The sequence below is a fragment of the Juglans regia genome, chromosome 8, assembly GCF_001411555.2.
Source record: "Juglans regia cultivar Chandler chromosome 8, Walnut 2.0, whole genome shotgun sequence".
Classification (NCBI taxonomy): domain Eukaryota; kingdom Viridiplantae; phylum Streptophyta; class Magnoliopsida; order Fagales; family Juglandaceae; genus Juglans; species Juglans regia.
Genome location: NC_049908.1, coordinates 3,774,618 through 3,788,519, shown reverse-complemented (window position 1 = coordinate 3,788,519; position 13,902 = coordinate 3,774,618). Strand labels below are relative to the sequence as shown.

Below are 13,902 nucleotides of genomic sequence, written 5' to 3'. Positions count from 1 at the left end.
AATATTTCATTCAACTTTAAACTCTCATCTCTCATCTCATCTATCTCAACTCAATTCACTATCCAAACTTCGTCTTAATGGTACGACTAATTCTCTATAATCTTCACATGGTTACTCTGCCTTTCTATATGTTTAGTCATCGATACGACTTTGTGTGACTAGGCCTCATTTGTTTTTATAATTTCTTTTAACTCATCTTATTTAATTTAATTATTATAATTTTTTTAAATTTTTACATAAAATAAAATAAATAATTTAATTTTTTTAAATTTTAAAATAAAAATAATATTAAAAATATATATTCTAACAATATTTTATTTAATTTTTAATTTTAATCTCAATTCATCTTATCTCATCACATTTGTCAAAACAATCGTGACAAAATATAAGAGTTTCGAACTGTCCGATTTATACAACTCGCTCGAAGACCACTGCTCCACCTTTCAGAGTTCGATGTTCTTTGAATTTTAACTTTGCTTGATCCATTGTCTTTGTACATCCCACTACATCACATCACATGGTCTTACTCAATTTTGGGTGTCATTGAACCTAAATTTTTTTGTTTTCCGAGTGGTAGGAAACTCAAAAATGCAAGAGAGAGGAAAAAAAAAATTATATTTCAATCCTTGTAGGATGAATCGGATGATAGACATAAAGGGAAGTACATTTAATTATTTTGGGGAATAAGAGGTAAGTAGTCCAAGTCAAAATGAGTAACCCAATCATGCACATCACCATCCATACTAACCAACAAACGCCACGATCCCTTTTTTCGGATCAAATGCAAAGATTTTTATTCCGACGGTTCGCCACTGAGGTTTACCGTGTCCCACAAAACATAAACAGCCTTGTCTTTGAAAGCTCAAGCTCTTCCAAGTTCCAACAGTTCTTACTCCAAAAGGGCCGTACTCTCACTTATAAATTGAGGACGACAATTTCAATGCTGGCAGTGCCAGCTTTCTTGCAGTTCTTCTATCTTTCAGTATTTCACTACAAAATGTAGAAAATAACTGAGAATCCAATCTCTCTCTGGTTCCATCTTTTAGCCATAGAAAAAAGAGTATAAAAACTACTGACTCTTTGCTTCAATGAGTGAGAGAAATTCTTGGAAAGCATATAGCATGGATAAAGGCTGCCATTGAAGGAGATTGATCACTATTTTATCAAAATCTAAAGAAAGGTCAGAATCTTAGACCAAAAAGCTGGTTTAAAGACCAAGTGATGCCTCCATTTTTCATCACTCAATTCTCTCCAGTCAAAGATTGGATTCTTAGACCAACTAACAAAAGTGAGCATATATGTATATATCCTAATCAAATTATTATTTATTTTTTTTATTTTTGCATGAGTTGTGTTGCAATCCTAAGCATATTTTCGAGCACGTACGCTTTAAGCAAGAATTTTTCTCATGGGAAGACATTTCGTTGCAAACCCAATATCAACAGGGCCATATTTAGACAAATCTGAACCGTCAAAACCATGTCAAATGAAAAATGATCGAAGAGAATAACCATCTATTTTGTTAAATTAAATCTCTATAATTATCTCTCAGTGCATGTCTCAAAGTATTTTTTTTTTTTTTTTTTATGTAATGTCTTGCCTCATCTGATATCCTCACCTTAGGCTTGATTGAAAAAGATAGGCCCAACAAGCAAAGCCTAGAGCAGAGAAAAAGCCCAATACGCAGAGTCTATCAGGTTGTTCACTGTTCAGGCCTGCCCAAGCACCAGCCCATTTCATAACCCCCATGAAACTCCTACTCTCTAATCTATAGTCTCTAGTACTCTCGGCTCTCAAGCAAACCAAAAAAAAAATTTGAAAAACTCTGAGCCCTATGTTCTGTCGGTTTTTGGACTGTAATTTCAATTCCAACTTGTTGCTTTCTTTGATGCTCTGATTGGTTGCCGGGAAATTGTCTGGAAGTCGGTGAAAATACCTAATTTTATTTTCTGAAATCTTTCCTTAAATTTGTTGAGAATTAAGGAGATGGGAACACCATTTGATTTCTCTATAGTATTATTATTATTGTTTCTTTCACCGAACAAATTCCATTCCTAAAAAAAAAATGATTTGTTTTATTTTACTTTTTTAAAGTTGTGAATGAGAAGCGTGCCAACAAAAAACCAACCCGTGAAAAACAACAAACAAATGATCAAACGTTACACGGCTAATTATTAACAAACTCAACAGGTCCGACAGCTCGTTTCTTAAGAATCCCATAATTGGATCGGACTGATTTGTTTTAATGAAAAATTTTAATAAAATATTATTATAATATTTTTTTATTTTAAGAGTGAAAAAAGTTAAATTATTTATTTTATTTTATGTAAAAATTTAAAAAAATTATAATAATTAAATGAGATAAATTGAGAAGAGTTGTGAAAATAAACGAAACATTAATGCAATCTATTTTTTTAAATATTTTTAAAAAAATACATCAATTCATTAATAATAATTTTTTAAAAACATTTAAAAATAATACAATAACGACTAAATCCAAAGACAAACTCAAGAGTAGCATTTTCTTAAAAATAATATGTTCTATTGTTCTTAAAAACATAGGACATAATATAAAAAATTGTAATACTACGTGTATATCCTATTAATTTTAGAACAGTTAAAAAAAGGGAGATGTAATAAAATAAGAGTTGAGCTACTCAGTCGCTTAGAGCAGTTCGTTTTATTTGATTGATTGTGTTTTTTTATTTTTTTATTTTCTTTTTCATATTTTTTAATATATTTAAATATTTTAAAAAATAAATAAAAAATCTCAATACATTTAAAATTATTTTTTTAATCATTAAATAAAAAAAAAAAATCTGTCAAGCGGTATAGGAGCTGTACATTAGGAGGCAAAATAGTTTTATTCATAAAATAAAGAAGTGGGAGGGAGAAAACGGAATCGCTTCTCTCCCTTCCCCTCTCATTGTGAGCTTTCTTTCTCTCTCCACCTTCTTTGCTTCAACTTCGCACAGAAGAGAGAGAACTATGAAGTAAGACGCATGTCCAATCTATCTGTTCGGCCACCATATATTCATGTTAGCAGTTTGTGAACCTCTCTTTTCCTTTGTGCACGGGCGGGTTTGAGTTTACTCCCATAATTTTTGTTGCTATTTTTTTTTTTTTTTGGTCGTTGGTGGTGCCGTTGTTGTTGAAGATGATGGTTGCAAACATCTTCGATATGTGGCAAAAGGACGCCTTCTTTTCTGCCGCCGAGGAGGTTCAAGAATCTGCCGATGTGTATGTTTCTCCCTTCATTGAAAGTCCGCTACCTAAATTCCAAGGAATTTTGTGTCAAATTCTTCACTTTGTGGGTTTTGGTGATGTGAGAGTTTGATCATTTGTCTGTTAAATTTTTAATTTTGAAAGGTTCGGTGATATAAGAATTGAACTTCGCAATAAGCGTTTGAAGGATTTGTATTTGAGTTCTCCGTAGTATGGAGTTCGGTGATTCCAATGTGGATTACTGTGGGTTTTATTGCAAGGCTTGGAATGATTTCATTGCAAATAGTGTTTCAGAAATTGCATAAATTTATTGTAGCTTTTTCATTGATTTTGATGTTGTTTCTGTATTAGTTAGTTGGAGGGTGGTGGACCTGGTGGTCTCGGGTTATCTACGTCCATTTATTTCTCTTTTTGGTTTTGCTCACGCGGTATGGTCCGTTTCTGTATGAGTTTCCTTTCATATTTCTCGAATGGCGAGGTTGCCTTTGTAACTAATATTTTCATGTTATAGTTAGTTTTATCCATTTGCATTTTGTATAATAGTTTTGATCTAGTATGCTTTAGGACGAAGCACCTTGTTGGGATTGGAATAACGATTGAATATTAGTAGTTGCAATAAAATTTGCACGACATGGTTTCCCATTGTTCATTGTTCACTCAAAGTCTGGAAAGGAAGACAGTTGCAAGCTGTCATGATATATCAAGAGGTTCAGAAATACTTTTCAATACTCTTCGGACCGTCGAGTTTCCAAATCACCTAAAAACATAGTTCTTTACGGCATTCGATATCGCACCTTGCATGCCTGTTTTTAGAGCTATTGTAGGGAGCGGTATTGTGGACACACCCCAACAGTCCCTCCTTCATGATGACGTTCCCGCGACTCGAGCCTATAACCTTTGGCTCTAACACCACTTGTTGGACGGTTGAGTTGCCAATCCACCTAAAACCAATTGGTGTTAGGGAAGGTTCATTCAAGTATTTTATGACATTCAATATGCACCTCACAAGACTGTTTTTAGAGCAGTCGCAGGGAGCAGTATTGTAAACACTTCCCAACAAATAAAATATTATCTTCCTTCACCATAAAATTCATTATTAAGTGGGTTCTTTAGCACCATTGGCCTTATTAACTTTCCTAATGATGAAGAGGTGCCTAATCCTTTCAGTGGAATGTATTGCAGTTAGTGTGTTTGTTTGATTTATATAGTTTTGGTTGTACAGTTGACATTTGGTTATATACATATTTTTCCCTTGTTCGTATTTCCAGAATGGAATCAGCATACAGGACATGGGTAAGAGAGAAGCGAGAAATGCTATCACCAGAGGATTCGGATAAACTCTATACAGAGTTGCAAACTGCTTTAGGTACTTCCAAATGGCAGGTACATTACTTTTCTTGTTTCTCTAATTTCTGCATCCCACTTATTCCCTTCCCTTTAATTTACTTTCTTTTTGTTAGTTCAATAGGTGTGCAAAGTACAATGTAATTCTTGTATTACCTGTAGTATGGTTTCTGGAGGATAAAGGATCACCCAACTTAAGCCAATGTTGGCTCTTTTATTTTCTAAGATCAGTTTTATGCTTTCATGGGTTTCAATCATCATCAATTTGTGATACTTATCATTCAAAACACGTCTGGTTTCTTATTCTACTTGTTCTTACAAATCGAGTTGCATTTAGAAACCTAGTTTTGGTGTTTGCCTCTGAATCCCTTAAGGTGGTCATTCCTTGATCCTGCACTATTGGATTTCCCTTTTTGTATTAGTTGGAAGAATTTGAGAGGGCTGTCAGGTTGAGCTATGGGCTTGGTGGTGATGACAATACAACAGCGAGACATAAACAATTTATTGCTGCCATCCAAGACCAAATATCACGTGTTGAAGCATCATTAAAGGAATATTTTATTGAGGAAGGAAAGAAACCCCTTCAATGGGTGAATCTGGATGAAAATGAACGTGATGAGTTAGCCACATTTCTCTCCGGCACCTCCCAAAGCTTGCAAAGCGCAATTGATGAATGTCTACAGTACAAACCTTCAATGGAAAGCTCTCTTTTGGAGAACCATGCTCAGAGAAAAGATGCAGACCTTAATATGAATGCTTCCTGTAACAGAGGTTTTTCTGATAGAGGGAAAGGTTCTAGAGATGTTAGAAGTATTAGTAAGGATGGAAATCATGTCATAAAGATAGAAGCAAATCAAATTCATGGAAGGACCGACGATACCATTTTTCATGCAGATAGAACAACTAATAATGCAAGGAGGACATGGAGTTTGCCAAATTTTGGTGAATTGAAGATCATAATTCCTGATGAAGAAGAACCGATGAACAAACTAATGCCGAGCATTGAGGACACACCTAAAGTAAAACGCTCCAGATCTGTCTTTTGGAAGCAAAGCGGTAGGAAGTTTCCTCCGGGGCAGGGAGCGGTTAATTTTTTCAGTCAGGTCAGTTGTTAATCATGGATTTGAAAAAGCAAAATGGTAATTTTTTTTAATGAAAAAAATATTTGAAAAGAAGAGCAACGCTTCTCTTTATTTTAAATTCTGTCATCTTCAATCATTCTTATTAATGTCACTTTTAAGTGGTTTCATGTGTCAGTTATTAAAATAGAATGAAACAATGCTTGAGAGAAAAAGAAAGAAAATCAGGGAATATCATACTCTCCTTTTTTGTGCTTACTGTCAGAATAACTGCATTTTCTTTTTTCTTGTTCTGATATATGCATGGTGATGGTTAAACATGATTTAGTTTGGCTGAATTCTCGTGAAAATTTATAACTTCAATATGTTTCAGCTCTTTGGTTGGGTTGGTGGGCTCCAGAGACAAATGCAAAGTCCACTGTACTTATCGCTCCGTTCTTCTGTTCAAGTTACACTTGTTTTGATGCTGACTATTTTTTTTATTGGTAAGCTCTTGATTTGCTTTAAATCTAGTTTTTTTTTTTTATCAGTATCTAGGTTTTCTTAATCACACTACCACATGCTCAATAAGAATTATATTGTTTTTGTATATGATATTTTATTCACTCCCTTACCCTACAAAGGATATTTTATCCACTTCACGCTCCAGTTTCCCCCCTGTATATCATCCTAATGGAAGTGTAAATATGAACTCGGGGATTAGAATACCATGCAGTAGATAGAATTTTTTCCGAGTACCCAACTTATCCCAAGCATGTGTGAGGGTGCCGGTGTAGAAATATGTTTTTAAGGCTTTTAGGATGGAAGTAAGACATTCGATCTCTCTCTCTCTCTCACACACACACACACATGCAAATTGGATTTTATCTATCTATTTATATATTTTGTGAAACTGAAACATACGTTAAGTTTAAAGAGTTTATATGTATAAATTTTTTTTAGGATCAATGTTGCTATTTCTTATTTGGAAGCCACCTAAAAACCCATGTTTTGTTATCGTTTTCTCCTGCAGTACCTTTTGTATTTTATTCAGCTTGATCGAGTGGGATTTTTATGACACGCCATCAAGACAATAGGTATTTCTATTGCCTTCTTTTTTATTACAATCCTTTTAGAGGGAGTGGAGCACTAAGGTGCAATTATCTAGCATGGATACCTATATGCTTGAAGAAGTGCTACAACCACAGAAATTTACAAGAGTAAACTCACAAACTCGCGTGGTTTCATGTGATACATTAAATCTACTTTACAATAAAAATAATTTTACAATCTAACATACCACATTAAGTCATGTCAAGTTCTGAATTTACTTTTGTGAAATCTTTTTGTGGCTAAAATATTTCTCATATAATTATTGGCTCTATGTTGGCTTGTACCTTACAGATGCTACCTGGTACCTACTACCTATCTGATACTTGTTAACTGCATTCAAATCTTGGAAATGCATTACTAAACATGTGTCGGGCACCTCAATCCCTTCAAATCCCATTTAAAACCTTTCCAGTTGAAACATTTCTCGATAGCTTTTGTTTTGAATGAAGGGGCACGCTTCAAGTTTCTTGTTGAACAGTACCTTAACATAAGCATACAGAGACGTAATTTACCACAATTCTCTATTTCTCAAGAATGAAATAGAGCTAAGGTCACTGTTAATATGTACTGCTGTGTGTTTATCTGCAGGCATTGAAGCTGTTAATAAAGCAAGGGAAGTTTGAAAGGCCGGGCTCCGTTTGGATTGAGAGATGAGATAAGATGAGTTGAGATGATTTGTGAATAATAGTAAGATTTGTAAGTTGAAGTTTGTGAATAGTAATAAATAATAGTGAGAACTCATCTCTCAATCCAAACCGGCTCTAGACAACTCAAAATGTAAATACACTCATCTAAATTCTAAAACATCATCCCAACTCAAAATGTATATCATAATGGAGTGAGCAAAACCACCGCGTTGAAGTGCAAGAAGCAAAACAGGCAACAGGAATTGGGCACCTATTTATATTTGTAGACAACTCAAAATGTAAATACACTTATGTTGTCTTCAAATGGAAGCTACCGAGAATATATGCAGCATAGACAATCGATTCGGAATAAGCTCTCGACTTTAAACATGGCTGCTTGTCAAGAACTCATCCTTATACGTAGTTGCATTGAATGTTTTCTCATCTCTTCAATTACTTGTCAACACTGAAAATTTTAACCATCACCAAATTTTTTTTCTTTTTTTTGGTTCAGATTGATTTTGGCCATCCCAAAATCGCGTACAGATAATTTAGAACCATGCCAAGAAGAGCAATGCTTCTCTTTATTTAAATTCTATCTATCATTCTTATTAATGTGTTACTTTTAAAAAAAATTAAATGTCAGTAATTGTGATATAATAATTAATTAGAAATAATTTAAAATATGTTATATAATAAGTATGATTAGAGACAAGAAAGTTTTGGAAGAAAGAATAAGGCTGCATTTGATTTTCAAATTCAGCTAAGTTCAGTTGAGTTCAGAATTTTAAATTAAGTCTAACATCCAAATACTCAACTCTCAAATTATTAAACTCGTTTCAATTCAAAACCTTCTTACATGTGAGACTCACAATTTTTTTCAATTTAAAACATTTTTATACTTGGGATCCAAAATCTTTTTCAATTTCTCATAAAAAGTATTAAACTCATCTTAATATTCAAACACATTTTAAATTCAGTTTAGATGAGTCTCATATAATTTCTTTCACTACTCAATTTATTACTATTTATAAAAAACTCAGCTCAATTCAATAATTAAATACAGTCTAATATTTCTAAAAAATACGAGTGGAATATGGTAGTTCAAGCTCAAGCGAGCAACCCACTAAACAGGGTTTGTTACATAAGCCTAGGCGCCTAGCCAAGCTCAACAGCGTTCGAATTTGAAGTTTTGAACCCATTTGGCGCCTTCTCCCCATTTGTACAGCCGCTACAGTGGCACGTCTCTGAGTTTCGAGTCGTTCTCCCCAAGTCCATCGTCCCAAATTAACATGACCCCAGAGAATCTCCTCCTCCGTCCTCTCATCACCCAGAAATGTACACTCGGCTGCCCCGACCTCGACCGCTGTCTCGGTGGCGGCATTCCCTGCAATTCAATAACCGAGCTCGTCGCCGAGAGCGGTTGCGGCAAGACCCAGCTATGCCTCCAGTTGGCTCTCACCGCCCAGCTCCCGATCCCCCTTGGCGGTCTCTCTGCCTCCTCTATCTACATCCACACCGAATTCCCTTTCCCCTCTCGCCGCCTGCACCAACTCTCTCTCGCCTTCCACTCTTCCCACCCTCCGATTTTCGGCGGTGATCCCTGTGATTATATATTTGTTCAGGGCGTGCATTCTGCGGACCAAATGCTCGGTATAATGACAAAGATGGAACAGTTTGTTGAGAACTCGAGAACCCAGTTGCCGGTTAGGCTTATTGTGATCGACTCCATAGCTGCGCTCTTTCGTTCCGAGTTTGATAACACCCCGGTTGAGCTTAAGCGGAGGTCGTCGCTTTTTTTCAAGATTTCCGGGAAATTGAAGTCCTTGGCGAAGAGGTTTGGCTTGGCGGTCGTGGTGACGAACCAAGTGGTGGATCTGGTAGGGTCCGAGGGGATTAATGGGTTGAGGATTGGGAATCTGGCATCTTTGTGTTCGTCGGGAAGACGAGTATGTCCCGCTTTGGGACTAGCGTGGGCGAACTGTGTGAATTCAAGGTTGTTCTTGGCGAGACATGAGGAGGTCGATAAAGAAGAGAATGAGTTGGGGGATGTGAATCTGCAGAGCACACGATCAAGACGGCGACTTCACGTTGTTTTCGCTCCTCATTTACCCGAGTCATGTTGTGAGTTTGTGATAACAAGGAAAGGAATTTTTGGAGTTGAGAGGGAGCAAAATGCTGCAAAGAGGAACGAGGCTTAGGTCTAGTTTTTAGTTTTGGGGTCCTCTCATTTTTTGGTGCAGCAGTAGCAGAAATTCGAGTGGCCGGGAATTAGAGCGACTTTTCATCATCTCATTTCCTTCAGAATATCCCAGATCCAGTAGCCCAACCGCAGACTCAACATATCTCACATTCGCATGAACAGGATAATCAGAATCGCTTTGGGTCCTTCTTCACAATATTCTGATCAGCCCTCTCCCTCCAACCTACCAACGGATTCAACATTTTGCTCCAGACCCTTGAGTGGTTCCCACCCGCTCGTGCCCTCATTGCCTTCGCCGCCTCCCAACACAACAGCCATCCCTCCGCTGCTTCATCCTTCAATGCATATGTCAAATCAGTACCCGCCTCTCCCTGCAACAACCCCCTTGAGCACTCAAGTGTTACTACTGCTTTCTTAGAAGATGTGAAAGGAGTGATATATTTAGTTATAAGCACTTTGTGTTATGAAGATGATGAGACAATTTTATTTGATTGTGAGCATCTGAAGGAGCGAGACTTTGGTTTGACATGCAAGGTTGTGCATTATTGTTCACTTATGTGCAGGTCTAGAAATTGTCTGCATAATTCTACTACTGCTTTCTTTTCTTTTTATGGGATTGAAGAATTGGATAAGCAACGCCATATTCAATTTGGGGTTGGTGCAAAATTGCAAATTGGAAATGGGGATGGTTGGATTTAATTCATTTCTATGGGAACGTTTGTTGCAAGTTGTTCAACTTTATCTAGAACCAAAATTGTCGGAGTTGGTAATCCATGCATGACTACTAAACCGGAAATTCACTGCAAATAGAGTTGTGGTCAGTCATTTATCAGCGAACAGGCATGTAATTGTGTCATTAATTAGTACCAGAACGGTCACTAAAAATATGAAATGAACACCAAAATTAAAACGATAACAGTTAAGGTTCAAGGGGCAGTAGTACTGCACAGTTCCATTCGCTTTCATGTTGTATTTTGCTTCAACACGATCTGTTCTTTCCACAAATACATGCATGACCACTGTAGATTGCCAGCACTATCGTCGGTGACAGCATAATGTCGATCTAAATGATTAAATACATACAGCAGCACTGATTATTTTTTGCTTCGTACGCCATAATGTATGGGATTGGCATTGATGCCACAAAACTTTTAGTTGAAAAAAGGCCCAAAAACTATCATAATTTGGCTTTTGTCATGCTCAAGAAAGCTGCAAACAAGGAATGATAAAAGAGTAGACAATACACCCACCCGATTGTAAAAGTTCTATATATGTGTGCATTGAATACAAAATATATAGCGAGTGTTACATAATTACACATAACCATGCATGCTACATAGGTGCTTCCAAAACAGTGGCTCCGCACTCAAGATAGTCACTGACAATAACTCCCGGCCCCTCATCATAGTCGAAATTGAGTAAAGGGATGAAAAAGAAGTAGCCTGCGCATCACTCATCTTCCGTGACAGATGAATATATGATCACAATGGTCGTAGTTTCTTTACCACTAGGCCCTCATTTTCTTTTCTTTTTTTGTCTTTTGTTTTTTCAGAAATGCTTTGGTTCTGAATTTGTGTTCCGAATGGTTTTTTTTTACTTAATGGTTAAGTAAGTATTTTTTATTGATGTTGTGAATTTTTTATTTTTTTTAAAAAAATATTTATAATAATTAAAAAAATACATAAAAGAAAAGAAAATTAATAAAACTACTTTTTACCTTTTCGGTGGATTCTCGGACTACGCAGTACTCTTGTTTTTCTGTCTTGATCTTGTAGCATATGTGGACTTTGAGCAGTTGTTTAATTTCCAAATGTGTCCCATATATGTGGAATGGTTATTGGGATAAGTCTTTGAAAGGGATAAATTGATATTTTAGCAGTCGATCGAAATACATCATTTATATCTTTGCTTGTCCAAATCTTAAGTTTACTCAAACATTACAAGTATTCCTTTTAAATTGGAAATATTTCCAATTTAAAATATTTCCATTCACGTGGTCGGTCATGTCACACAAATTTATCATACATTTTAGTCACATGAATGTTAGATACAGTCTCAGTACAAGTTTTGAATATTCTTTTTGAAAGAAAATAGTGTCTATTATTAAAAAATAATTTTTTCATATAGATTTCATATTTATCTATTTTTTTAAGTGAAATATACGAAATCCACATTTTAAAACTACAAATATTATTTTTCTTGCTAAAAAATGTATATAGCGAATGGTTATTCCCATCAAGAGTTCTTCAACGCAAGTTGTGGCATACTAACACTCTTTTGTAAACCTAGAAAAGAATATGCAACAATATAGCGATCCTATTCTTATTTCGACTTACGGTACGTTTGGATCATAAATTTATTTCAATTTAATTCATCTTAATTTATCATTATAATTTTTTTAAATTCTAACATAAAATATAATAAATAATTTAACTTTTTTAAAATTTTAAATAATAATAATAATAAAAAATAATATTCTAACAATATTTTATTATCTTAACTCAACTCAATTCAATTCAACATCTAAATCCAGCCTAATTATTGGTGCAGAATCATCACTTCTTTCACACGTCACTCCATAGGTGAGTATTAATCAAAATAACTTGTAAAAGTGATTTAAATAAGGTGTATTTTTGTAAAATAATTTATAAAAGTAACATTATTTTACATAAATATCTTTATTATTTTAAAATATGATGGTAAAATATGTTGTAAAAAGAATTGTACTTAATCTTATTTAAATATATAATTAAAGAAAAATTTGAGACCTAATATTTAAAATTTAAATGGATCACAAAATAAATGAAGAAGAATATGATTTTTGTTTTCATAATGTCAGGGTCGGGATTCTCGTGATATTCATTCATTTCTATGCCCCACCACCAAACAACAATGGTCCGGCATTGTACAAGATTGTTCCTTCTACGTGAAGTCATAATTGTAGTAGAGAGTAGAGACAATTCCAACTTTTCTATTTTACCAAAATACCTACACATCACATCCGTGGCAAACCGATAAGCTGTATCTAGCAAGGGTAAACTTGTCACGAACGAAGATCACACATGTGGAAAGCAAAACGACGCCGTTACCGCCACACTGGAATGGTCCTTGCAGCTCAATGCTCTGAGCAACCTCCAGAACCCCTTACTGGAGCTCCGGCGCACCGGCAGCTTCCCGTGAACATCACGCGGCGCAGGAAAAAGCGTCGAAGGACGATTCCTCCGAACCTGCCGGTTCTTCATATCACCAAGCTCCATCTCAGGCGGAAACTTCACCATTCCAAACATCAAGAAGTACCACCGAGGCTTTGCCGCCGTTTTAAGAGCCGTATCGGACCTTCCCAGGCTCTTTACCGATATATTCCGTTCTACTTCAGGTGTCGGAGATATCATGGAGTGTGATCTTCGGTGGAGCTTCCTATAATCCAAAGCGTGACTGTTCCTCGTCATGAGTTTACTAGTGCTACTACTGCTGTTGGAACGAGTTATGGGGCTATGTAGCTTGGACAATGGCTGGCAATATCGTCGGCGGAAATGGGTTTGTTTTATATAGTTTCTTTCGGTGGTTGATATTTTGGGGGTTTGACGAGTAGTGGGAGGAGACTGTTCTTTGAAGGGTATGAGTTTCCCGCAGAAGAAGATGTCGTCGGCTGGACACATGTCGGAGTTGAGGTCGCTGAAAAACTCGAAGAAATCGGCCGGGGGCTCAGAGTGCGATCGTGGAGAGTGGTTGGACAAGCGTTTGGAATCATTTTCGGTGTTGTTGTCGTCGCCCCTGCCGTTTTTGGGATCGAGTGGAAGGTCGCAAAGAGAGAGCCTCAGATCTTCTGTTGCTGCTGCTGCTTCTTCTTCTTCTTCTTGTGGGTTCGGACGGTAAGGATTTCGAGGATTCTCTCTCATATTATGATGAGAGGGAGCATCAGATGGAACCATAGATCAAGAATATCGTAGGGGAGCCAGCCTTCTAGTCTCGACACTGGAAACGGATCATTATGTGTGTATATATAACTCAATACACGAGAGGGAGGGAGAGAGAGAGGTCTGTCGTATTGGTCATATACGTAATTCACTTGGAGAATGTTATTTGTATGTATACACTACCATCTTATCTCCATGTACTGATATACATAACCTTTCAAATATTTTATAAAAAATTCTTTTTAAAATAGATGAATAGTAGTTATAAAAAATTCACAAATATTTTGATGATTATTGATACAATTCTTACATACCAATCAATATTTTATAAGTTAGGTTAGGACGCAAAGATGCCACGAGAAAGCGAAGAAGACCTTAAATTGCAGCCACCCAGATTCAGCTGGCTAAAATCTGAA

At 36.0% G+C, this 13,902-nt stretch overlaps 3 protein-coding genes across 5 annotated transcripts; 2 read left to right on the top strand and 1 right to left on the bottom strand.

The window, feature by feature from the left end:
* Positions 1-2,896: 2,896 nt before the first annotated feature.
* LOC108991128 lies at positions 2,897-7,792 on the top strand. Of its 3 annotated transcripts, none has more exons than XM_035692919.1 (6): positions 2,897-3,240; positions 4,494-4,608; positions 4,992-5,340; positions 5,464-5,672; positions 6,022-6,133; positions 7,329-7,792. In XM_035692919.1, the coding sequence occupies exons 1-6, from the start codon at positions 3,158-3,160 to the stop codon at positions 7,361-7,363; spliced, it is 903 nt and encodes a 300-aa protein (XP_035548812.1). In that variant the 5' UTR covers positions 2,897-3,157; the 3' UTR covers positions 7,364-7,792. The 3 variants fall into 3 exon arrangements, with proteins under 3 accessions (XP_035548812.1, XP_018820821.2, XP_018820818.2); XM_018965276.2 differs by adding an exon at positions 6,661-6,724 and having other exon boundaries at positions 4,992-5,672; positions 7,329-7,791; XM_018965273.2 differs by having other exon boundaries at positions 4,992-5,672.
* Positions 7,793-8,476: 684 nt separating this feature from the next.
* LOC108991136 (DNA repair protein XRCC3 homolog) lies at positions 8,477-10,272 on the top strand. Its single transcript, XM_018965285.2, has one exon. It carries the CDS (start codon positions 8,659-8,661, stop codon positions 9,565-9,567), a length of 909 nt encoding a protein of 302 aa, XP_018820830.1. The 5' UTR covers positions 8,477-8,658; the 3' UTR covers positions 9,568-10,272.
* Positions 10,273-12,625: 2,353 nt separating this feature from the next.
* LOC108991142 lies at positions 12,626-13,501 on the bottom strand. The gene has a single exon (XM_018965290.2). The coding sequence runs from the start codon at positions 13,499-13,501 to the stop codon at positions 12,626-12,628; it is 876 nt and encodes a 291-aa protein (XP_018820835.2).
* Between the last annotated feature and the right edge of the window lie 401 nt (positions 13,502-13,902).